General features: G+C 52.9%; 1 protein-coding gene across 1 annotated transcript; it reads left to right on the forward strand.

The window, feature by feature from the left end:
* Nucleotides 1-26,062, forward strand: SLC38A8 (solute carrier family 38 member 8). The gene is made up of 11 exons (XM_045819176.1): nucleotides 1-57; nucleotides 464-648; nucleotides 3,898-4,096; nucleotides 13,201-13,342; nucleotides 14,230-14,331; nucleotides 17,197-17,254; nucleotides 20,769-20,883; nucleotides 22,417-22,564; nucleotides 22,988-23,196; nucleotides 24,529-24,580; nucleotides 25,969-26,062. The coding sequence occupies exons 2-11, from the start codon at nucleotides 466-468 to the stop codon at nucleotides 26,060-26,062; spliced, it is 1,302 nt and encodes a 433-aa protein (XP_045675132.1). The 5' UTR covers nucleotides 1-57; nucleotides 464-465.
* Nucleotides 26,063-26,090: the final 28 nt, after the last annotated feature.

The raw sequence follows: 26,090 nt of genomic DNA on the forward strand, positions 1-26,090 counted from the left end.
CCTGTCCATCTGTGGGTGGCCAAGGACGGTCTCTCACCTTGAAGTTTGCATTTGGTGGTAAGGACTAGGTCTGTCAGAGGGGTGGGAGAGGGTGACGGCGGTGATGGGCAGGAAGGAGTTGGGTGTTCGGAAGAGAAGGGAGGGGAGGGGTCTGGTGGCCTTGGGTTGAGTGGGAGAGCAGGAGGGACAATAACGGGAAGAAAGCTAGAGGGGAAGGGGTGGGTGCAGCATTCCTTGAGGTGAAAAGCAGTGAGGCCCAGAGGGGGTGGGCCCAGGAGTGCATAGGGTGAAGGGGGAGCGGAGGTGCAGGAAGAGGCAGGTGGCAGCTTGGGGACGATGTGCCAGATGCGGTAGCTCTGACAACTGGGGAGAGAGACCTGTCAGAGCCAGAGAAGGATGCCATCTGTGAACTGGGAAGAACTCGAGATCACTGTTCCCTCTCTCCACCCCCTGCTGCTCCTAGACATGGAGGGACTGAGCCCTGCACGCAGAGGCCTTTTGGCAAAGCCAGCGACTGCCAGCCCCAGTCTGTCCTCACTGGGTGCTGTCTTCATCCTCCTGAAATCGGCGCTAGGGGCTGGCCTGCTCAACTTCCCCTGGGCCTTCCACAAGGCCGGCGGGGTGACCCCTGCCTTCCTGGTGGAGCTGGTAAGCCCCTGGGAAGCATTTTGGGGGCAGAATCCAGGCGGGATCCTTGGGTGTGGATCTGCAGAGCCTCCTGTCTTAGAAACTAGACCTGTGGGGTTGGTTTTCTGCCTGCTGAGCACACGATGGGAGAAGATAACTATGGACCTGGGCCAAGAGTGTCCTCTACATCCCCAGGTCTGCTGCCAGCCAGGGCTGGGAGGGGGCGCTGAGAACACAGCGTCTGAGCAGCCGCCCCACCAAGTGACTGCTGGTCTCAGCTCTGTGACTAGGGCTTCGGTGCACTTGCGGATCAGGCCAGGACTCAGACGGGCGGTGACAGCCCCACTCTGAGCTGGGCCAGGCCCTCTGTGGTGTCAGGGGTCCTCAGCCGCTTCTGTGGGCTGCATTCCAGCCTGAATTCCCTTTCCAGAAATTCCAGGGGCTGAGTGCCTTTAGCGGAGAACCAATGACTAGCACAACTTTATTTTATTTGCAAAGATTCCTTCTGGCTGATAGGAATCCCTGTGTTTTGTGGTAAGCTCTTTGACAGGCACCCCAAATCTGTTTTTATGGCAGTCAGCTACTAATGGTCCTGTTCTGTTTTAAGACATGAGGCTAGGTACAAAATGTCAAATAAGGTATTTCGGACAGAGGGGAGTGTTAGGAGGGTCATATGACGGGGTGGAGCGACATGACCCGGGTGGTCAGAGAAGGCCGACCTGAGGAGGTGCCGTCGAGCTGGGCCCTGGTGCAAATGGGAGAACTTGTCCAGGCGCACGAGAGGGGCAGCAGAGCTGTGTTGGGACTCGTGCAGTGGAAAGGCTGCCCTATCATAACAGTGAGGAAGGAGCTTCATCTCCAGCCATGAGAGCTGCTGTAAAGCCACGGGGCTGCAGGGGAGGGGGTGTGGTTAGCACAGAGGTGGCCAGTCCCAGGGGGGCAGGAAACGCTGTGGGGCCCCCACTCCTCACACTGTGTGCAGCATCTCCTGGGCACCTTGCTGAAATGCAGATGCCGACTCAGCAGGACTGGGAGGGTCTGAGAATGCATTTCTGATGAGCCCAGGGGACGAGGCTGCTGCCTGCTGGTAGGGCTTGCGCATTGTGCGGTGCAGTCTAAAGACATGAATAATGGAAACCCTGGACAAGGGTATTGGGCACACTGCCCTTCCCACCTCTCCCCTCCTTTCAGCCAGCGAGACTTCTGCCCTATCCCCTTTACGAGGTGCCAACTCGAACTGCGGGCGCATTTAAAACCTCACCACCAGGAGGCCAGTGGTGCGAGGTGGTAGGTCTCTCGTGACCCCTTTAGCACTAGAAGATTACTGAAATTCAGTGACCCTCGACCCTCTCTCAGAAGCTGCAGAGGCGGAGCCTGGGCCTGGGGGGATGAGGGCTCTTTGCTGTCCTGCTGCTCAGAGGCTCAGGGTCTCTCTGTCCCCACCTCCCCTCCCTTTGTCCGCAGATACCTGCTGAGTGTCTGCTCCACCTCAGGCACTCCTCTGGGAACTAACTGGTGAGCAAAACACAACAGAAGCCCAGGCTTCACAGAGATTAGAGAGCCCTGCTTGTCTGAGCACCATGCACTGGGTGGCTTAAAACCGCAGAAATGTGTCCTCTCATGGTCCTGGGCGCTGGGAGTCTGAACTCAAGGTGCCAGCAGGGGTTCAGCTCCCTCTGGGGGCTCCATTGGAGGGTCCTCCCTGCCTCTTTCAGCTTCTGGTGGCCAGATCCCTCCAACCCCTGTCCCACCATCACACAGTCTTCTTCTTTATGGTTTCTCTTCTGTCTCTTATGAGGCACTTGTCATTGGATTTCAGGGTCACCCAGAGGTCCAGGGTGACCTCATCTCGGGCTCCTTAAGGACACCTGAAAGACCCCTTTCCGTCTCATTGCGTCTGCAGAGACTGCCCAGTAAGTCACTCCCACAGGCTCCGGCGCTGAGGCTGCAGGCCTGTCTCCTGGGGCATCTCCCTGCAGCCCAGTGCAGGCACAAGGTTCTCTCAGAGCCTCAGCTCTGGGGTAGGGGCGTGAGAGCCCCTCAGGGTGAAGTGTCAGGAGGCTTTCTGGAGGGAATGACCTTGCAGAGGAGGAGAAAGAAGAGCAAGCATTCCCTAGGTGAGGGGAAGTGGTGGAAGCGGGTGGGCGTTCCAGGAGGAGGAACCAGGTGGACCAGGGTCCGGTGGCCAGAGGGAGCCTTGTGTCCCTTCTGACTCTGAAGGTTCAAGTTCCTTTCACACAGTTCAGTTAGATGCTTCTCCTCAGCAGCTGTAGCTGTGGCCTCTGGACTAGTACAGAACAGATCTGCTCATCCAGGGGCATGAACTGTGTCTGAGGACAGCTGTCCTAGTTTTCCCCAGGCCTCTGGGCTCAGCACAGCCAATCTCTTGCATTGCTACTTCCCCAGCACCAAGGGAGGGGTGTTGAGGCCAGGAGACCAAGTTTGGTTTGCAGGCCAGTAGCCGTCGGTGCTGGAGAGACTCAAAACCATTGCACTCTGTGCAGCAAGTGGGGCCCCCATGCATGGAGGGGGCATCCAGTGGCATTGACACTTTGGAAAGCAGTTCGGTGATGTCTTAGAGTTAAAAACACGTCTACCTTATGACCCAGCATTTCTCCCGAGTGCATGTCCAGGAGGACAAAGTGTCCTTAAAATGACTTGGTCTGGAGGGCTCAGCGCTTTAATCACAGTGGCCAAAACCAAAAAACAACCCAGGTGTCCGTCACCAGGACGATGGAGCAGCCATGACTGTGTCCATACAGTGGAGTGGCACACTGCAGAAACCAGAGCGGCATCTGATGCATCCAGTGTGGCTGGATTTCATAGGCGTGGCAGAGTCAAAGAAGTTTCTTCTGGGGACAGGATGGGGGCAGCAAGTGACCAGGAAGGGACAGGGGGCACTTCAGAGGTGTGGTAGAATGTTCTGTATCTCGATAGAGGTGCACTTGTTGTATCCCTTTGGGTGATGCACTTTCATGCAGGTAACCTGTGCGACTTCAGCACGGCCATGTAGACTCCGGGTTTCTGATGCCCAGAGTCTGCCCAACTGGGCGGAATGGTGTGTATGGATCCCAGGTAAAAGACTGACGGCCAGTGAGGCCTCAACAATCTACCTGCTCTGCTCTGGGCAGGGGAGGGGCCCCTAGGCGGTAGGCAGCCGTGACCTCTGCAGGTGAGAGGCCTGTGGAGGGAGCCGTACCAAGGTCCCCAGGGGCAGTGGCTGCAGTGGTGGCTCATGGGAGCACCCTGGCCCACAGCCCTGCTCTGCAGGTGTCCTTGGCCTTCCTGATCAGTGGGCTGGTTATCCTGGGCTATGCCGCCTCCGTCAGTGGCCAGACGACCTACCAGGGTGTGGTTGGAAGGCTGTGTGGACCAGCCATTGGGAAGCTGTGTGAGGCCTGCTTCATCGTCAACCTGCTCATGATCTCCGTGGCCTTCCTCAGGGTGATCGGGGACCAGCTGGACAAGCGTAAGTACCTGGGCTGCAGGTGGGGTGGCCTCAGATTTGGTCCTCCTTATGCCCCTGGATCTCCTGGTTGACAAGCAGGACGTGGACACTGAGCTGGATCCTGGGGAACAGCAGAGACCAAGACCAGCCCCTGAGTTCCTGACGTCCTGAACAAGGGAGACTGGGAATTAGTAATTACCGGGCAGGGAGAGTCATGTGGGGGGCAGGGCTGTGGTTGGGGTGTCTAGTGAGTCAACTGAATGAAGCCCCTATGAGAGATAACCAATGACACCTTGAATTTGGGGACATTGGAGACCCTGCACTTGTTGGCCTCGAGTTCCCCACTAACGATTTCCCTCTAAGCGTGGCTTTTGCTGCATCCACCAATTCTGATATGTTCTCTTTTCATTTTTGTCCCATTGAAAACATTTGCTAAATTTTGCTGTGCTTTCTTCTTTGCCTCATGGGATGTTTAGCGTTGTGTGGCTTGATTTCTAATTATTTGGGAGTTCTTTTAGATTTTGGGGTTCTACCTTAACCGCATCCTGGTCAGAGAACACTCTGTGATTTCAGTGTGTGGGCATTTGGAGCTTGTCTGTGGGCCCCGCAGGTTCGGTCTGGTGAGCGTTTCTGGATGTGCGTTCTGCCGCTGCTCAAGGTGGGCCACAGCTTTGCACAGCTCGTCCACGGCCTCACTGATTCTATGGTCTAGTTATTCTATCAGTCTGAGAGAGGGGGCGATACTATCTCCAACTATGATTGCAGATTTATCTATCTTTAATTCTGTCCATTTTTTTCCTTGTGGTTTTGAAGCTCTGTCATTAGGCACACACCTATGAATTACCCTTTCATTATTATGATATATCCCTTTCTGTCTCTGGTAATACTTTGTCATTAAATCAACCTTCTCTGCTATAAATATAGGCACTCCAGCTGTCTTAAGATTAGTGTTTACGCAGTACTTCTCTTCCTAGTCATTCACGGTGAACCTGTGACCTGGGTTTTAAAATACATTTCTTGGAGATAGCATATGGCTGGTTCTTGCTTCTTTATCATCATGATGATCTCAGACAGGCTTTTTGTTTTTAAAAGATTTTATTCACTTTTAGAGAGAGAGGAAGGGAGGGAGAACAAGAGGGAGAAATCCATCATCATGAGAAAGAAACATAGATTGGTTGCCTCTTGTATGTGCCCCAGTTAGGAACTGAACCGGCAACCCAGGCAGTGCCCTGACTGGGAATCTCACCCATGACCCTTCCTTTTGCAGGACAGTGCCCAACCAGCTGAACCACAGTGGTCAGGGCTCACACAGTCTTTTAGCTGGAATGTGATTATTCTTTAATTTAATCTTTATTGTATTTTTTGCATTAACATTTAGTCCCCTTATACCTGTTCCTCCCCACAACCACCAAACTGTTGTCCATGTCCATGAGTCCTTTTTCCTTTTTGCAGATCCCTCCACCCCTACCGTCCCCCACTCCTTAACTGTCATCCTGCTCTCCATCTATGAGTCTGTCCCCGTTTTCCTTGTTACTTCACTTTGTTCATTAGATTCCACATATGAGTGAGATCATATGGTATTTGTCTTTCTCTGACTGGCTTATTTCACTTAGCACAATATTCTCCAAGTCCATACATACTGTCACAAAGGGTAAAATTTTCTTCTTTTTATAGCTGAGTAGTATTCCAACGTGTAAATGTCCCATAGTTGTTTTATCCACTCATCTACTGATGGACACTTGGGCTGCTTCCATATCTTAGAGATTGTAAATAACACTGCAATGAACATAGGGGTACTTGTGTTTTTTCAAATTAGCGTTTTGGGTTCCTTCAGATATATTCCCAGAAGTGGGATCGCTGGGTCAGAAGACAGATCCATTTTTAATTTTTTGAGGTGTCTCCATACTGCTTTCCACAGAGGATGCACCAGTCTGCATTCCCAACAGTGCACTAGGGTTCCTGTTTCTCCACATCCTCGCCAGCACTTGTTGTTTGTTGTTTTATTGACAACAGCCATTCTGACAGGTGTGAGGTGGTATCTCATTGTGGGTTTAATTTGCATTTCTCTAATGATTAGTGACATTGAGCATCTTTTCATATGTCTATTGGCCATCTGCATGTCCTCTTTGGAGAAGTATCTATTCAGGTCCTTTGACCATTTTTTAAAAATTGGGTTGTTTGTGTTTTTGGTATTGAGTTTTGTAAGTTCTTTATAAATTTTGGATATTAACCCCTATCAGGTGTATTGGCAAACATGGTCTCCCATTCTGTGGGTTGTCTTTTTATTTTGTTGATGATTTCCTCTGCTGTGCAAAAACTTTGTAGTTTGATGTAGTCCCATTGTTTATTTTGTTCTTTTGTTTCCCTTGCCTGGGGAGATATATCCAATAAAATATTCCTACAAGCAATGTCCACGATTTTGCTGCCTATGTTTTCTTATGATTTTTATGGTTTTGGATCTAACATTTAAGTCTTTGATCCATTTTGCATTTATCGTTGTGTGTGGTCTAGTTTCATTTTTCTGCATGTATCTGTCCAATTTCCCCAACACCATTTATTGAATTAACTATTTTTAGTTCATTGTATGTGCTTGCTTCCTCTGTTGAATATTAATTAACTATAAAGCTGTAGGTTTATTTCTGGACTCTCTATTCTGTTCCATTGATCTATGTGTCTATTTTTATGACTGCACCATGCTGTTTTGATTACTATGGTCTTAGAGTATAGTTTCATATTAGGCAGCATGATTCCTCCAACTTTGTTCTTCTTTCTCAGGATCACTGTTGCTAACGTGGGCATTTTGTGGTTCTGTATTAATTTTGGAATATTTGTTCTAGTTCTGTGAAATATGCCATTGGAATCTTGATAGGAAGTGCATTGAATCTATAGATTGCTTTGGGGGTAGTATGGGCATTTTAGTGAAGTTAATTCTTCCTATCCATGAACATAGTATGTGCTTCCACTTATTTATATCATCTGCAATTTCTTTCTTCAGTGTCTTGCAATTCTCTGAGTACAGGTCTTTGACATTCTTGGTTAGGTTTATTACTAGGTGTTTTATTCTTTTTGTAGCAATTGTGAATGGGATTGTTTTCTTAATTACCCTTTCTGTTAGTTCATTATTAGCATGTAAATATGCAACTGATTTCTGGATAATTACTTTGCTGAATTCATTTATAAGTTCCAGTAGTTTCTTGGTGGAATCCTTGGGGCTCTCTATGTACAGTATCATGTCATCTGTAAATAATGACAGTTTTACTTCTTCCTTTCCAACTTCAATTGTAAATAACACTGCAGTGAACATAGGGGTACTTATGTTCTTTTGAATTAGCATTTTGGGTTCCTTCAGATATATTCCCAGAAGTGGGATTCCCAGAAGTTGGAAGTCTGATTGCTGTGGCTAGGACTTCCAGTACTATGTTGAAGAAGAGAGGTGAAAGTGGGCACCCCTGTCTCCCTGATCATAAGGAGAATGCTTGTAGTTTTTGCCCATTGAGTATGATGCTGGCAATGGGTTCGTCATATATGGCCTTTATTATGTTTAGTATATTCCCTCTAATCCTGCTTTGGTGAGAGTTTTTATCATAAATGGGTGCTAGATTTTGTCAAATGCATTTTTTGCATCTATTGATATGATCATGTGGTTTTTATCCTTCATTTTATTTATATGTGAATCACATTTATTGATTTGTGAATATTGTACCAAACTTATATTCTTGGAATAAATCCCACTTGATCATGGTGTATGATCTTTTTGGTGCATTGCTCTATTTGGTTTGCTAATATTTTGTTGAAGATTTTAGCATCTATGTTCATCAAGGATATTGGCCAGTAATTTTCCTTTTTTGTAGTGTCTTTATATGGCTTTGCAATTAGGATAATGCTAACTTCGTAAAATGAGTTCGGGACCTTCCCTCCTCTTGAAATTTATGAAATAGTTTGAGGAGGGGAGGTGTTAGTTCTTCTTGGAATGTTTGGTAAAATTCACCTGTGAAGCCATCCAGTCCAGGGCTTTTGTTTGTTGGGAGTTTTTTGATTACTGCTTCAATTTTACTGGGTGTAATCTGTCTATTCAGATTCTCTGATTCTTCCTGAATTAGTTTTGGAAGATTGTGCGTTCCAGACTAGGCTGTTGGGGGGTCCATGATTCTAGGAATTTATCCATTTCATTCAGGTTGTCCAGTTTGTTGGCATATAGTTGTTCATAATACTTTCTTACAATCCTTTGTATATCTTTGGTGTCAGTTGTTATTTGTCCTCTTTCATTTCTGATTTTGCTTATTTGGGTCCTTTCTCTTTTTTTCTTGATGAGTCTGGTTAAAGGTTTGTCAATCTTGTCTATCTCTTCAGAGAACTAGCTCTTGGATTTGTCTGTCTTTTGTATCATTTTTTAAGACTCTAGTTCATTTATTTCTGCTCTGATCTTTATTATGTCCTTCAATTTGGGCTTTGTTTGCTGTTCTTTTTCAAGTTCCTTTAAGTTTGAAGTTAGTTAGATTGTTTATGTGAGCTTTTTCTTGTTTTTGTTTTTGGTTTTTTGTTTTTTTTTTGGAGACAGGCCTGTAATGCTATGAATTTCTCTCTTAGGATCGCTTTCCGGTGTCCCACAGATTTTAGATTGTTGTGTCCTCATTTTCATTTGTTTCAAGGTACCTTTTGGTTTCTTCCTTGATCTCATTGTTAACCCATTCATTGTTTAATAACCTGTTATTTAGCTTCCATGTCTGTATGTTTTTTGTATTCTTCTTGTGATTGATTTCTAGATTCATATAGCACTGTGGTCAGAGAAGATGCTTGATATGGTTTCAGTCTTCTTAAATTTATTGAGACTTGTTTTGTGTCCCAACATGTGGTCTACCTTGGACAATGTTCCTTGTGCTCTTGAAAAGGATGTATATTCTGCTGCTCTGGGATGAAATGTTCTAAAGATATCTATTAAATCTATTTGAGCTAGTGTGTCATTTAAGGCCACTGTCTCCTTGTTGATTTTTGGCCTGGAAGATCTACCCATTGAAGTCACTGGTGTGTTAAAATCCCCAACTATGACTGTATTTCTGTCGATCTCTCCCTTTACATACATCAAGATTTGCCTCACATATTTAGGTGCTCCTATGTTGGGTGCATGAATGTTTACTAGGGTTATACCTCTTGATGGATTTTTCCCATTATCATTATATAGTGCCTTTCTTTGTCTCCTACTATAACCTTGGTTTTAAAGTCTGTTTTGTCAGATATAAGTACTGCTAGCCCAGCTTTTTTTTCTCTTTCCATTTGCATGAAATATCTTTTTCCATTCCTTTACTTTTAGTCAGTGTGTATATTTTGATCTGAGATGGGTCTCTTGGAGGCAGCATATATGTGGGTCTTGTTTTCTTATCCACTCAGCTACCCTTTGTTTCTTGATTGGAGCATTTAAGGCTTACACTTTAAGCCATTTGCAATTAAGGTGATTATCAATAGATACATATTTAGTTCCATTTCATTCTTAGACTATTTTCCTCTGTTTTTTTTTCTTTCTCTTTTTCTATTTCTTGAAATAAGCCCTTTAACATTTGTTGCAGTACTGGTTTGGTGTTAAACAAACTCCTTTAGCTTTTTCCTGTCTGGGAAGCTCCTTATTTCTCCTTTGATTTTAAGTGATAGCCTTGCTGGGTAAAGTAGCCTTGGTTGCAAGCCTTTGCATTTCACCATCTTGAATATTTCATGCCACTCCCTTCGGGCCTGAAATGTTTTTGCAGAGAAATCAGGTGCCAGTCTAGTTGATGCTCCCTTGCATGTAACTACTTGCTTTTCTCTTGTGGCTTTTAGGATTCTCTCCTTGTCTTTAAGCCTTGTCATTTTAATTATGATGTGTCTCAGTGTAGGCTTCTTTGAGTTCAACTTCTCTGGGACTCCCTGAATTTCCTGGACTTTTGCGTCTCTTTCCTTCACAAGATTAGGGAAGTTTTCACTCATTATTTCTTCAAATAGCTTCTCAATCCCTTGCTTGCTCTTTTCCTTCTGGTGTTCCCATGATATGTGGATATTGTTATGGTTCATATTGTCCAAAATGTTTCTTAAACGCTCCTCATTTTTTAAAATTAATTTTTCTTTTTGCTGCTCTGCCTGGGTGTTTTTTCTACCTTGTCTTCCAAATCACTGATCTGATCCTCTGCTTCCTCTAACCTACTGTTTATTCCTTCCAGTATATAATTTATTTCAGATATTGCATTCTTTCTGACTGGCCCTTTTTTGTGGTTTCTATGTCTTTTTTCATGTTGTTGAGTATCCTTATAATCATTACTCTAAACTATCTGATAAATTGCTTGCCTCTACTTCATCTAGTTGTTCTTCTGGAGAATTCTCTTGTTTTTTTTCATTTGGGGTCTGTTTTTTTTTTCTTTTTTAATTTAATCTTTATTGTATTTTTTCCATTACCATTTAGTCCCCTTATACCCTGCTCCCCCCAGCAATCACCACACTGTCATCCATGTCCATGGGGTCTATTTCTTTGTCTTCCCATTTAGGCTGCTGCTTTGTATTTTCTCCCTTAGCTGTTAAATTGATGAGTTGTTAAACTAATCAAACTTTAAGCGGCCTGGCATACACACTACAGGATGGGGCAGAGTAATTCCTGTGGGCAGGGCCATTGCTGCGCTCAGGTTCAGGGTGAAGAATACTCTGCCTGAGAGAGATGGCTTCTGAAGCATGGGGAATGGCCCAGCATGGGGATCCTGGTGGCTGTTCCTTCAGTTCTCTCCCCAGAGCACCAACACCAGACTCTCCTCAAGAGCCTCTATTCCACTCTGCCCTCCCTCTGCCAGAGCCCAGGGTAGGTGGCTGCAAATGAAATTTTGTGTGTTGGCCCTTTAAGAGGCTCTCTGCATCTCCAGCTGTATCTCCTTAGCAGACAGAAACGCTGCTGCTTTTTCGTAGCTGGATGTTATCTGGGTTCCCTTCTGGCTCTGGTGCTGTAGGCTGGGGAGACCAGCCTGGGGTTTAGACCCCACACTTCTCAGGGAGAACCCCCTGGCTGCTGAAATATCCCTTCAGAGCTTCAGCTGCCTCCTGTGGGAGCCCAGCCAGCCCACTTGCACCTTCTCTGCACTCCCTACCAGCCACATTGTGTGTGGTAAAGTGGTTTCTTCAGTCTGTCCTTGGTAATAAGACTTCTGTCCAGCTAGAATTCAGTTGGTTATTCAGGATGATTTCTCCATAATTTAGGATTCTCCAGATTGGTCCTGGGAGGAGGTTAGTGTCGCTTCTACTTACTCCTCAACAATTTTGATTTTTCTGGAATGTAATTATTGATATGGTTAGGTTTTAGTTCACCATTTTACTGTTTCTTTGGTTTGTTCTGTCACTTGACCCACGAATGAAAGGGCCCCTGACTTGGGGGTAATGAAATTAAAAACTGTTATCCCAAGAAGCATTAAGGCTGGTAGATCTGAACCTTGCAGTCGGCAAATGGGTACAAGATGCCCTGTTTCCATGTGGCAAGCAGAGGTTGGATCAGTTTCAGCTCTGGTCAGCTGGCGGTGCTGCTGTGTAGAGAAGGGTTCTGAAGCCACATTTAGGCTCAGTAGTCGAGCACTCAGAGTGGTCAGAGCATTGACTAGGATGCAGACCACCCTGGCTCTGGGTGAACTGACTGGGATGGAGAGAGTTTGGTTTGTGTGTTTCTGGCTAGGTCTTTCTGTAGGCAAGTCCAGGCTTCTTAGGAGGGGGACTAAGTGGAGGTGGGGGAAGTCACCGAATGTCCTGGGGAGGGATGAGTTGACTATAAGTGACTGGTACTGAGGACATCGAGGAATGTCTTAGCAAGTGCAGGGTCAGGAAGGACAGCCCTGCTACCAGAGCGGGGTTTCCTGGCTGCAGGAGGTCAGAGGGATAGAAGGGCCTGCACCTCATGCCACACCCGTGCGCGGTCTGACACTCACCAAGATCTCGGTGCAGCCTGGGTGCGTACCTTCTCTTGGCACATCTGGCCCAGAATGCCTGCTTCTGCCAGCTGCCTGGGTGCCTCTGTGCAGTGACCATGACATGGGACTGGCTGCTTGTGCCACTTCAGTAGAAACAAGCTATTCTCACGAGGCATTTCTTTCTTTGCCTGGCTGGCTTTGCGGAGCATTTGGCGAGAACAAAGAAAGGGCAGTGCAGTGCTCAGCTCCCAGCCACCCCTCAGTGGGGCTGCAGGAGCCACCTCCCCATGGGTTCCAGCCTCAAGCCATCTTGCCTTCTCCGCTCTGCTCTCCTGTCCCCCATCCATCTTTCCTGATTCCAACTCAAAATTCCCCTTCTTACTGTGTGTGGCGGAGTGAAATGGTTTCCGGTTCTCTGGTGTTCCTCACACTGAGAGGTTGGTGGGGTCTGTGTCCCCTGCCCTGGATCAGGGTAGGGTCTGTGACAGCATGGTCCAGGACAGTATGGCAGATGTGACACCATGCCAATTCCAGGCTTGGCCTTCAAGAAGACAGGCCATTTCCACCGTGGTCTCCGGGAGCTCCCAGCTGCCATGGACTAGGCTGCTGGGGGGTCCCAGTGGAGGAGGCTGCAGGGAAGGTCCAGCTGAGTCCAGGTGTCCCCACCAGGCCCCTGGTGTGGGGAGAGCCATCGAGAACCCTCCAGACCAGCCCTCCTAGCAGCTGAGTACTCCCTAGAGAACCCCCACCAGGCCCACGCAGAACACAAGTGGCCACTCCAGGCCACTGGGGCAGCTTGTTATGCAGCAGCAACAGAGAACAGTGGCTCTGCCTGGCACCTGCACCAAAATGCCACGCCAGGCCCCAGCTGGATGCTGCACACCATGCCACTGAGCTCCAGAGCAGGAAAAAAAAGGTCTTTTATGAAGGACCCAGGTGCCTCAACAGTGGGTCGTTGTGCCTCATTTGTTGCCGGATTCCAGCACTAAGAGCTGAGCTCAGTGCACATCTGTTGAATGAATTCCTGCAGCTAGATTCCTTCCCTCGTGGTGGCACGTGATAGGGTCCCCATCACACTTGTCCCTTTAGACTTGCAGGGCTGACTTAGTGCCCAGGACAAACCCTACCAGGGACCCTTAAGGCTGGGAGCCCACAGCCAGGGCTGTGACTGCTGGGTGAGAGCCGTGCAGGGCTCACTGCAGCCCCTCCCCACCTTCCCGCCAGTGTGTGACTTCCTCCTGCCCGGTGCTCTGCTGGCCCTGCCGCCCTGGTACGTCGACCAGCGCTTCACCTTGACCCTGCTCTCCGTGCTGGTCATCCTGCCCCTGTCTGCCCCGAGGGAGATCGGGTTCCAGAAATTCACAAGGTATGTGGCTGCAGACGCTCCCTGGCTGGGCAGTGGCTTTGACTGGTCCCCACCACGGGCGGTGTTTGTTGCAGGGGTTTCCGTCCACCTCTGACAGGGCAGCTCTTAACATTGGCCTTCCCATTTGGACAAGGAAAAAAAAATTAAAAATTACACAGGTAACATCTATGTGTGAGAGAAAATGTAGAGAAGCAACAAAGAAAACTGCCATGATGGCATAAACTGTTGCAATGTTTTATTTAATTAGTACAGACTTTATACGCACACACGTGTGCATGTAAACATAGCACAGACGGAGACACAGCATGCACATCCTTCTCTTCCTTTTGTGGTCCGTGTGGTTTTACGTATGTCTTTGAAAGAGTTAAGTCTGGCAAAAGTACCCGTACAGACTTGCAACCTGTGTTTCCCTGTTGAGTTCAGAGCAACCATGGACTTTACACCTCGGAAACAGAGAAACGTGGGCAGAGACTTTGAGCCCCCCAGGTGCCCCCTGACCCTCGACAGTCTCTTTTGTCAAGCCTGGCTGAGGTAGGTAGGGGTCCTCCTCCACCGCAGCCGGTGTCCTGACTCAGATGCCAAATCTGAGTGTCTGTGTGGCTGTCGCTGGAGAGATGGGGATACCAGGGACCATCCCAGCCTCACGGGTGTGTGCCCGCCTGACCTCTGGGCCTGAGAGCTGTCCTGCCAGAGCTGTCCTGAAGTGCCTGCTGCTGGCCCCGGGGTGCAGATGAGGAAATCAAGGCTCAGAGCAAGGAGAACTTTGTAGACACCGTGCTGGTGTGGGCAGAGCTGGCATTCAGTCCGCACTCTGTGTGGCTCCCCGGCCCTCCCTGGTGGGGCCGGTGGCCCCTGGTGTTTATGGTTATGCGTTGTCTGTGTGTCAGCTTCCTAGGCACCCTGGCCGCCTGCTACCTGGCCCTGGTCATCGTGGCGCAGTACTACCTCGGGGCCCAGGCCCTGGTGCGGGAGCCCCGCCCTGCCCTGAGGTGAGTTGAGGGAATGGCCTTTCTGACCTCCCGGGGTGCTGTGGGGGATCCCTGAAGCACGGACACTTCTCCCCCTGATTTGCACAGAGCCCTGGCTGCTCTCTGTGAACCCCTTGGCGTCTTCAACACCCTAGGGCCCAGCAAAGGCCCCTTCCCTGCTTCAGAATGGACTCAGCTGTTGTTCATAAGGACCTGAGACTGGCCGAGGGACACAAAACACTAAGTGCCATACCACCATGGGGCTGCTAGGCTTCTGCAGAAGTGTCCCCACAGCCTGGAGGCAGTAGAACTGGTTGGCAAGGTGCTGGCACTGGGGCAGAGGGTACAGGGGTGTAAGAGGCCAGTGTGGCCCTACCAGCCTGAGCAAGGCCAGGGGAGGGGGCAGGGGTGTCCTGTGGGGATGCGGAGCCTCAGCGAGGACATCGGTTTTGCTGGGAAGCCACTGCAGAGTTTGGAGCACAGGGAGAGGGGCTGGTGGGAGGGGCAATGCTGGAGTCGGCTTTGAAACTTCTAAACGAAGGTGTGGGGCAGCCAGCTTGTCAGAGCCATGTGTCTGCAGTTCAGAGAGAGAGGCCTGGCCTGGAGGGGAAAAGGTGGTTGGCGTCAAGCCCAGACATGGTATGTAAGGCCAGGCGCCCAGTGAGAACTGTACTTGGGACCCACAGGCTCTGCCCAGCCCAGGAGGCCAGTGGAGGAGGAGGAGGAGCAGGGGAAGGATGGGGAGGAGTGGGGAGTCAGGAGAGGTGCTAGCCTCCTGGGGCTGCCGTGACAACTGTCCACAGACCTGGTGGCTTCACACAGCAGGCATGTGTCCTCTCGGCTCTGGAGGCCAGGAGTGGAAAATCAAGCTGTGAGCAGGGCCGAGCGCTTCCGCAGTTCTAGGGGAGCACCCTTCCTGCCTGTCTGAGCTCCTGGCAGTTGCCAGTGGCCCCTGGCTGAAGGATGGCTGCCTCACACAGCCTCTGCCACCCTCATCCCACGGCCCCCGCTGGGTGTCTGTTTTCTCTTCCTACCGGACACCAGTCCTTGCATTGGCACCCAACCTGCTCCTGCACGACCTCGCCTTAGTTTAACTAATTACATCTATGGAGGCCCTGCTCCCAGATAAGGCTTTGTTCTGAGGCTCCCAGGGGGCGTGAATTTGGGGAGCACCATTCAGCCAGGACAGAGGATGATGGAAGGTGGGTCTCAGATGTCAGTGAACAAAATTTCTAGAAGGTTGGCATGATCGTTGCTGAATGCTGCTCCTGGGTCACATGGGACTGAGTCCCGGGCATCGATGTGGCCGTGGAAGCCGCTGGTGGTATTACCTGGTCAGGGCAGGAGAGGGGCGAAGGCCCAGGTGGATTGGGCTCATGAGAGACAGAAGGAGGCAGGAAGCAGTTCTTCTGAGGAGAGGAGGAGAGGAATGGGCAGGCGCTGAGGGGGACAGAGCCCTCCCCAGCCCCTGTTGATGCCAATGGGCAACCCCTTAGAGAAGGAAAAGCCGGGGAGGAGAGGACCAGGCTCACTGCTGATCTACAGCCTGGAGCCAGGGGCCGGGAGCGGGGGAGGGTCCTGTGCTCTGGGGACTCGGACTGAGACTGGGGCTCAGACTGTCTCTCCCACAGAGGCAGGAAGGGACAGCACTCGGGGGCCCAGAGGTCCCAGGCAGACAGAGGGCGCAGTGCAGGCGTGGGCTCTCTGCTCCTGGTCTGAGCAGGAACTGGGCGTCAGGTGACAGTGCTGGTGAGGATGATCAGGGAAACCCTGCTGCGTGGGCAGGCGCCAGGCGCGGCGTCCAGGGTGAAGTCAGCCAGACCAAGCGCAGAACGGGAGACACCCCCGTGTCAGGGTCCCCTGGCTGCCATAACAAGTCACCACCAACCTGGGGGGCCTGAAACAACACGGATTTCCCGTCTCAGTTCCGGAGGTCAGGAGTCCTCCATGAGTCTCCCCTGGCTAGAGGCAAGGTGTTTGCAGGGCTGTGCTTTTGGAAACTCCAGGCGACAGCCTGTGTCTTGGCCTTTTTCAGCGTCTAGGTGACACCCACATGCCTGGCTGGCTGCCCTGCCTCCATCTTTAAAGCCAGCAACACCCCTTTTCTCTGTCGTCTCCATAGTCACCGCTCCCTCTGATCACAGCCGGACGGGGCTCTCTGACTTCATGCATTCGTGTGACACACTGGGCCTAGGTGATGCGGGATCACCTCCCGCTGCAAAGTCCTCACCATTAATCACACCTGCAGCGTGCCTTTTGTCCCGTCAGGTCGCATGTGCACAGGTCCCTGGAGAAGGGCACGGACCCCTTGGGGGCCACTATTCTGGCACGACCAGGAAACCCTGACTCTGTAGCAGGAGTTGTTTATGGCCCACCCCACCGTATGTCCCCAAAGGTGCTGGACGCTGGCACCTAGAGCCGCTGGTCAAAGGAAGCGGGAGGGCCACCATCCTGAAAACTCCACCCCACGCACACCTCAGGCCTTTCTGGCAGCTTGGACAGAGGTCCAAGCGTCCTGGCACTGCTGGGTGTCTGCCTGGTGGACACTGGCTGGACGGGGCCTGCACCCCCGGCCCCGAACCTCCCTGGGGACAGGCAGCCTCAGAGGGATGCTGGGAGCACCTGCTCGCCATGCCCTGTTCCACTTCTGCCCGCACAGAGAAGGTCAAGTCGCCAAAGTGTCGGCAGAAACGCATTTGGAAAGTGCAGCTGTGAACACGCATCCTTTCCCATCTCCCCAAAGCTGGCAGTGGACACAACGTAAAAGCATATTTTACAGTCATGTGTCGTCACACCCTCCTGGCATTGTTTGAAACTCATCTCCAAGTCGGAGGTTGTCTTGAGTCGAACTTTTTGTAATCACCACCTGTTCTCCTCTGTTTGCAGTCCTTCCTCCTGGGCCTCCGTGTTTAGTGTCTTCCCCACCATCTGCTTTGGATTTCAGGTAACCTTCGTGTCTGTGGCGGGGAGTGGCCTTCGCAGGCTGTGGGGGCTCCCTGCTCCCGTGGGAGAGGGTGGCCTCCCTGTCAGGAGAGTGGTGTGAAGACTTGTCCTAGGCTGAGACAGGCTGTCTTCAGAGACTGGGCATGTGGGTGCAGATCTGGGCTCAGTGCCTGTGAATTGCTGTTGAACTTGGGAACCCGACCAGCAGCCGACAGTTGCAGCAGATGTGTTGGGTCCAGGATAGAATGGGGGATGGGGGTTCGGCAACTGTCCCTTCCTCCGCAGCATCCTCGCAGGCCTGCACGCCTGGGCCTGCCCTCTTCCTCGTGCAGGACGCCAGGTGGATTCTGCTCCAGGGCTTTGGGGAGGAGAGAGCCTGCTGCGGGAGGCTGGGGGCCAGGAGGGCTGCGAGGTGTGCAGGTGGCTGTGTGGCAGGTCCGGGGCAGGATGTACAGAATTTTCAATAGGAAGTCATGGAGTGAGAATGGGTTCAGCGAGTGCAGCCCATCTGAGGGGCTTCTGATCTAGCCCTGAAGGATAGGTGGGAGGCGGCCAGGTGAAGGGAGGATGGTCCAGCTGGAGAGGGCAGCATGGGTGACTCAGGGAGGGGAGAGTGTGCGTGGTGGGGCTGCAGAGCTGTAGAGGGCTCTGCTAGGTGGGTGCCCCATGGGCGCTGGAGACGAGGGTGAGAGCTAGTGTGGGCTCTGCTCCCTGCCTTCCAGGCTGTCTGTCTCAGCCGGTGGCAGCTGACTCCGTGCTTCCACTGTCCACTTCAGGAGACAGTTGCCCTGCTCTCAAACATCTACCACCACACCAATGACAAAACCACCCCGAAGCACAGTCAGGTCCCCAGGGGAAGGTGGTTCAGGAGTGACAATATCTCAGCTTCCTACCTGAGTTTTTTATCTCCCCTTATCCATCAGCTAGCTCCAGTTTCTGTTCCTCATTTTCTTGGAGAAACATTTTTGAAAAAACTCCTGAAACATTTCCATTTCTCTTCCTTATAAATGAGCTGATGGTATCGCTGCTGGGGCTTAGCAAGCCGTTTACAGGAATTCCTCGTGTCTTTTCCTGCGCACCCAATATTTTGAAAGATCTGAGGCAGTGATTTTGCTGACAACTGTTGGGATGTGGCTTTCACCACCCCTCTCTCCAGTGCTGAGCACCATATGGTGTGACAGGCTCGCACTGGGGGGCTGCTTTTCAGATGCTTAGCAGGGGGTGCCCCCCACCTTTGCCTTGGCTCCCCAATTCAATTCTCCCGGCAGCTGAGGCCTGGGCTGAGGTTTCCAGGGACAGGTATGCAGTGATGGGAAGCTGGGAAAAGACGTGAATCGCAGGTGCAGGTGGGGGTGGGGCCGGGGTCAGAGGCCGGGATGCAGGGGTGTGGTGTGGAGAGAAGGCATCCGGGCTGGGGGAGAGCAGATGCAGACGATGAGCAGGGGGTGGGCTGAGCAGTGGGGCAAGGCTGGAGGGGCTGTGCGGGGGCGGGGCGGGGCGGGGCGTTGCTTTGTCATCCGGAGCTCTGACCTGGTTCAAACCCCACACCCACATTTCACAACAGCCCCCCCCCAGCCTGCACAGAGTGGGTCAGAGGAGTCTGGGGGAGCAGAGGCGGGAGCTGGGCTCTGCTCCCAGCCACCCTGGCTGCACTCGAGACTCCTCGGGTGTTGGTTTTTTAAAAACAGTTTCATTGCGATACAACTCCCATCGCCATATGCACCTCGCCCATCTGAGGTGTGAAGGCCGGTGGTGTTCCGTGTGGTGACAGAGCTGGGCAGCCCTCACCGTGGTCAGCTTCAGAAACTCCTACCGCCCCACAGGAAACAGGCGCCTGTTCATCACCAGTCACTCCCCGCCCCACCCCTCCCTCCGACCGGCAACCACGATCCTCCGCTCTGCCTCTGGATCTGCCTGTTGTGGGCAGTCCACATAAATGGACTCCTACGATTCATGGTCCTCCGAGACAGCTCCTTTCACTCGGCATCGTGTTCTTGAGGTTCATCCATGTTGTAGCGTGTGTCCCCTTCTATGGCTGCGTCATAGTCCACTGCAGGAACAGGCCACGGTTAGCTTGCGGTTCCTCAGCTGGCGGACACCCGCATTGCCTCCACTTCTAAGTCGGTATGTGCACCTCTGCCCTGCACCCCTCTCTAAGTGAGTAGGGAGCCTGCACACAGCCAGCCCCTGTCCCCCAGGCCGCTCGAGCAGGGTAGCCCTGCCCTCAGGGGACGGGCTATATTCTCCTCACAAACCCGAGAGAAACTCACCCAGGAGTCTTAGGACAGAGGAAGAAGGGCAGGGCTCCATCCAGCCACCTCCAAGCATTTTCCCCATTTCTGAGTCTGGGAGAGGGGATGTGGGAGCCTTGACCCATGGGGCTCCGCTGCCCCTTGGTTGAGGGTCCCTGGGGCTGCAGGCCAGTGGGCTCCTCTGAGGTCAGGGAAGTCCCTGGGCAGAAAGCCCAAGACACACTGGTGCCCTGAGGCTCATCGGTCCTAGAAGGTATGCATGTATCACCCTGGTGGCTGCAGGCCTAGGAAGTGCAAGGGACAGAGGGGACTGAGCTCAGTGAGGGGGAGGAGCGTGGCCCTCGAGGAGCCTGGAGTGTGGGTAGGAGCAGATAAGCACGGCTGGTTTTGATCAGAAGTGAGTGAGCGAGTGGACATAGTAGTGGGGGCCCTGCCCCAGGAGCCTGGGAAGATCCCAGAACCCTAAGGGTACACGCAGATCTGGGGGCGCCTCTCAACCTGCCTGCCCATCAGGGTCTCCCGGCATGTGTGAGACTCCCCTGCCTAGGACCTGCCCCAGATCAATAATGTCCCCATTGCAGGAGGGCTCTTGGCACCGGCTGGATGTACGTTATACTGAATTCTCTTATGACAACGTAGTCAGTACATGTGGAATATACAACCATAAGGATGTGCACTCCCGTATGACCATTGCCCCAGTCAGGAGGTATAATGCTGGCAGCCCCCCTGGAAGGCTCCCTGTGCCATATTCCACTCAGTGGCACCCACCCCACCCACACCACTCTTCTGGCTGCTGTCACCCCAAGTGCTGGTTCTCATCTGGGGACAATTGTGCCCCACCCCATTGGCAATTTGGCAATGTCTGGAGACACTGCTGGTTGTAACAGCGGGGGGCGGGTGTTCCTGGCGTCTAGAGGGTCAAGGCCAGGGATGCTGCTCAACACCACACAACGCAAAGGGCGGCCCTGGCCTGACTGGTCTGGCTTGCCATTTGAACTTAGGTATATGGCAATGTTCTTTGGTGTCTGGCTTTCTTTGCAAAACACAAGAGCTGTGAGGTTCTTATTGAGGTGTATAGTGTGCTCTTCCTTTTTCATTGCTGTGTAATATTCTGCCGTGTGACTATCTGGTGATTTGCTTATACCTTTTACTGTCGGTGGGCATTCAGGTGGTTTCCTGTATTTTGGGACTCTGATACTTGTTAGATTGTTCTCGGGGATTCTAACGCCCCACTGGCCCAGCTGGGCCCCCTCTGTCTCACAGTGTCACGAAGCGGCTGTCTCCATCTACTGCAGCATGCGCAACCAGAGCCTGTCCCACTGGGCCCTGGTCTCCGTGCTGTCCCTGCTGGCCTGCTGCCTCGTCTACTCGCTGACGGGTAAGGCCCTGACCTGTCTGGAACGCCAGGAGCTGGGTAGGGGTTGGCAGGAGAAATGGGAATAATAGCAAGTATTTATAGAGAGCTTACAGTGTGCTGGGTACAGCACTGCAAGTGTGAGTGCCCTCGCTCACACAATCCTTAACAGCCCATAGGAAAGTCCCCATTTCATAGATGAGGAGTCTGAGGCTCTGAGGGCTTCCCTGGGTTGGCCAAGATGTCCAAACTAGACGTGGCAAAGCTGTGACCCTCCCCCTGGCCTGGCTATCTCCAAAGCCCCTGCTCTGTGCCTGGCCTGCCGCTGTCTGATGGGATGACAGCAACAGCGGTCATCATTAGCGCTACATCTGGGTAGCAATTTCAAAGTGCTCTCACAGACTCGATGGATTTGGGTGCTCACAAACCTTGTGCTGAGGCAAAAGGGTCTTCAGAGGTGATGGAAGTGTGGCTCAGAGAGGGACTGTGATGAGCCCAAGGTCACACAGCATGCCCCCAGCACAGCCCAGGCCCCAGGCTCAGGCTGATTTCTGGGCACCTTCCCCCAGCCCAGGGGGTCACTCTCTGATCTGCCTGTCGGACCTCTGACTTGGGAAGCCCTTGGGCTACAGAGAATGTGTCAGGTGCCTTGGTCACCATGGTTTCAAGAAACTTGCTGGGTGACCACTCTGAGGCAGGGAAGGTACTTGGCAGCCAGTGGCCCCTGGGTTGGAAAGCCATGACCTGGTCACTGAGAGTCACCTCTAAATGGCTCAGGTCCAGGGTCAGCAGGATCAAGGGACCAAAATGAGCCATAGCTCTTAGCTAGAGATGGGTGTCTCAGGACAGGGCAGGTGATGAGGATGTGAGAGGCAGCACTGGGCGCAGGCCAGGGGCCTGGTGCACTTGCCGTGGTACCATGGTAACTAGCCATCTGTGTATTCTGGGAATTGCTGCCACCCTGGGTCTTGGCTTTCCCCATCAGGAAAATGGGTGCACTGCCAGCTGCTTTCTGTTTTTAGTCCACACCAAGGATACCTTTATTGATTTTAGAGAGAGAGAAACACCAATGTGAGAAAAAAACATCGACTGGTTGCTTCTCATATGCACCCTGACCAGGGATCGAACCTGCCACATTTTAGTGTACGGGACAGTGCTCCAACCAGCTGAGCCACCGACCAGGGCTGGCGGCTGTCTTTAGCTGTCAGAGTGGGATGGGCTGGGTGTGGAAGGCAGCAGTAGAGTTCTCAGAGTGCTGGGTGCTTCCGCCAGCACCCACTCTGTGCACAGGCCCCTGGTGAGCTGTCTGAAAGAAGGGTTAGCCATAGCTTTGCCCAGCGTGGGTTTTGAATCAGAAGAACAGAGTGTCACGTGCGTGGGCTGAGGACAGAAAAGCCTCAAGAAATGGCAGAACAGGGAGCTCTTCCAGAACGTTCTGTCATCTCCTAGGGAAGGCCTGAGGGGTGGTGGAGCCGGGTGCCGTCTGTGGGTCAGAGTGGGGAGCGGAACAGCATGTTCTAACCAGCTCTTCGGGCTCCCACCCTTCCCACCTGCCAGGCGTTTACGGTTTCCTGACCTTTGGGACGGAAGTTTCTGCTGACATCTTGATGTCCTACCCGGGGGACGACGGAGTCATCATCGTTGCCCGAGTCCTCTTCGCCGTCTCCATTGTGACCGTCTACCCCATTGTGCTCTTCCTGGGCAGGTGAGGCTGGCTGAGTGGGGCTGCCGTTGGGTGCAGGTCACTGACATTTGTCACAGTGCAGCATGTGCCAGGTGCTGTGAGCTGCTGTGTGGTGGGACGTCCGTCATCTGGGGCTCACCGAGGAGTACACAGGGGCAGATGGTTAGGTAACTGGCCCAGCACCGCCAGGTAGCAGTGCCAGGGGCCTGGTCTCCAGCCTGCCCCGGCCTCCCACCACGTGGCCCCTCGCTGTTGGCTGCCTGACTGGGGCTGACCCACCTGACGGCGGGCGTGGTGCCTGGGGAAGAAGCCCCCTGTATAGGAGGGCAGCCCTGCCAGGTGGGCAGGGCGATCGGGAGGGAACTGCTGGGTGCCCAGTGACAGGCGGGTGGCCAGGGCTGGAGCCCCGGGAGCCCATGCGTGCTGTGCTGGTGTGGCCTCCAGGTCGGTGATGCAGGATTTCTGGAGGAGGAGCTGCTGCCAGGCATGTGGGCCCCGGGCCCTGGCCGACCCCTCAGGGCTAGGGGTCCGGATGCTGCTGACCGTCCTGTGGGTCACCGTGACGCTCGCCATGGCCCTGTTCCTGCCAGACCTCAGCGAGATCATCGGCATCATCGGCGGCATCAGCTCCTTCTTCATCTTCATCTTCCCAGGTGAGGCGCCCGCCTCCAGGGCCTGCCGCCTGCTCGTCCTTCCTCACTCCTCTTAGCAGGGAACCCCTGCGTGGGGGGCCAGAGGGTCCGAGGGTGGGAGCCCCGAGGAGGCAGGGTGGCTCCCAGCCCCGTTTACTGGCCAGGCATGGGCCAGGGGGCCTTGTGGACCTTCCCTCATTGAACATCTCCGCATCCTCAATGGGTGCAGCTGAGGGCACAGCTGAGGACAGCCCCGCTACTGCCCCACCTGCAGCTAGGACACCAATGAGCAGAGGCCCCTGGGGGCGGGGGGCAGGGCGAGCGAGTAGCAGGCCTGAGTCAACCTCAGAGTGTACCCCACCTCCCACGGCTGCCACTCTTTGCAGGATTTTGTTTTATTTTTTTAAAATGTTTTCAATGACATGAAATGTAAAAATGCATTCAATTACTTGAAGTTCATATGGCTCAAAGGCACCCCATGAAATCTTCGCTCCCCCTTGTCCCTGACCTGGGAGGCAAACACCGTTTCTGACAGTTTCTTCAGACCCCTTCCCAGTGTTAGTGAATGTTGGCCTGTCCTGGGGTTACTGGGGCTGGGACTCCGAGGAGGCCAAGGCCTCACAGCCACACTTTCAGCAACTTGGAAGACCCTTCTGTCTCCAAGGAGGAGCCCTGGAGGGGCTGCTGGTGCTTAGGGGGACACCCCAGCTCCTCTGTCCGGCTCTGGGAAGTGCTTTCAAATGACAGTACTGAGGTCAGTGAGCCTTCTCATCCCCCCGTCCCAGGGCCGCCACGTTGGCCACACTCACTGGGCGTCTGACACACACATTAGGTTCGGTTCAGTGCCGTGTCCTGGGTGGTGCATCCGCTCCAGCTGTTTAGGTGGAGGACTGGTTGGGACAGGTTTGAGGGGTGGACATGCCATGGGGCTTTAGGCAGAGCTGTGTGGCTTCAAATCCCAGAAGAATTATTTTAAAAAAACAAAGGAAAGAAGAAAGAAAGGAAAAGGTCACAATGGCAGCTGCCAGCTCCTGAATTCATCCCAGGTGTCTGGCCCTGAACACCTCATCACCCAGGTGTGCAGGTGTGCTGTCACTGTCACCTGTGAGACCGGGGCTCAGAGAGGCCAGGGCTTCAGGGAGAGGTTGAGCTGGGACCCCACATCAGTCAGGCCCTTAGCCGCTGCACCATGCCACTGAGCCACAAGCAGGGCCAGCCAGGGGGCCACGGAACCAAGGCCTTGCAGGCCTCGTGGGCCCCTGGGGACTGCTGCGTGCTGGCTGGGCTCTTGCAAGCCCAGGGCTGTGCTGGGTTCCACGGTGAAGAGCCAGGGTGACCTCATCCCCTTTGCAGGTCTGTGCCTCATCTGTGCCATCAGCACCGAGCCGATAGGACCATGGGCCAGGTAGGTGTCCCCAAGTCAGGGCAGCAACTTGGGCCTTCGACGGGGCTCCGACTGAGGAGCTGGTAAATGCTGTGGGGGCCATGGAGATCCTGTCATCCTGCAGAGGAGAAGCCTGCTGGCTACAGCCTGGGGCCACGTGCATGCAGCGAGAGGGAGTCTGAGCTGGGACTTGAACCCAGGCCAGTGGCACCATGGTGCGGCTGTGTGCGCGGCCCTCCATTCAGCTCTGAGGGTTGTGGCCTGTGGTTGGAGCACCATGTGGACTTGAGGGTCTTTCTGATGAAGACCCTATTTCCAAGTAAGGTCGTATTCACAGGTCCCAGGGAGATGTGAATTTTGGGGACCACCGTTCAGCCCAGTACAGATGTTCCTAAGTTATAGCATCCATGGACTTGGGTTGCCCCTGCAGGCCGGGTCTGGTCTCCCACTTCCCAGGCCTGGTTTTCCCGACACAGCAGGCTTGGCTGGGTTCCCTTCTGGGCTGGGAAGGGATTTTCTGGAGGCCTCTAGACTGGCCTTGGGCTCACAGGGCCAGTTGTCTGGTGGTTCACCCCCTGGAGCACTGTTTGAAGTCCTGATGCTTTCCTTCTGGGCTCCCAGCTCCCAGTAGTTTTAGTGATGGGCTTGCAAGACATTGCTCATTCTAGAACTGCAGTGGGGCCTCCCGACCCACCAGCACTCCCAGGAGCGCTGCAGTCCCGGGCCACGTTCGCCTCGCTTTCCCGTTTCTCGTGGGTGGGTGCTCACTGCGCGCTGCGGCTCACTGTGCGCTGCCACTCTGGGCTGCTGCTGGGCTAGAGATCACCTTTCTGTGACAAGGGGTCCTTGTGGCCTTCGTGAATGGGGCCAGAAATACCTCTGCCAGTCCTGCCCTGATGTGGGCATCTTATCATCATCCCTCTCGTCTCACTGTCTGTCTGCACCGTCTCCTCTGGTTACATTATGAAGCTCCGGACAGGGCCATGGTGGCCCCCAGTCCAGCCACCTGTCTCCTGCGTGCTCATCCCCTTGCCACTGTGCCGGCCGTATGTGACTGAGGGCTTCCTCCTTCTCCCTTATTTTCAGGGGCTTCGTCGCTCCGACTCCAGAAGGAACATGGTTCGGAAAGGGAGTTTGGAATTAGTGTCTTCCTCCTCCCATTTCTTTGGCTTTGATGAAATAGGGGACGGGAATAGGTTATGAAACGGCAGAGGTTTTTAAATCACCTCGGGCACTTTCGTTCCTGTTGTTTCAGAAACCCATCCCCACAGGTCAGGGAGGATGCCCTGAATTTTTTTCCAAATCGGTGACTCCCTGGGCTTTAGATGACACGTTTTCTGCTTGTGCTTGGCTCATCTGTGGGAAACTCCAGGAACGTGCGTGTTGACGTGCCTTTGTTGACTCGGCAGGTGCTGCCTGGAGGTCTGGGGAGTGGTGTCCGTGCTCGTCGGCACCTTCATCTTCGGGCAGAGCACGGTGGCAGCTGTTCTGGAGCTCTTGTGAGGGGCGGTTGCACCTGCGCAGCAGGGGC

The sequence above is a fragment of the Phyllostomus hastatus genome, unplaced genomic scaffold (genome assembly GCF_019186645.2).
Source record: "Phyllostomus hastatus isolate PE091 unplaced genomic scaffold, TTU_PhHast_1.1 phas_scaffold_345, whole genome shotgun sequence".
Taxonomy (NCBI): domain Eukaryota; kingdom Metazoa; phylum Chordata; class Mammalia; order Chiroptera; family Phyllostomidae; genus Phyllostomus; species Phyllostomus hastatus.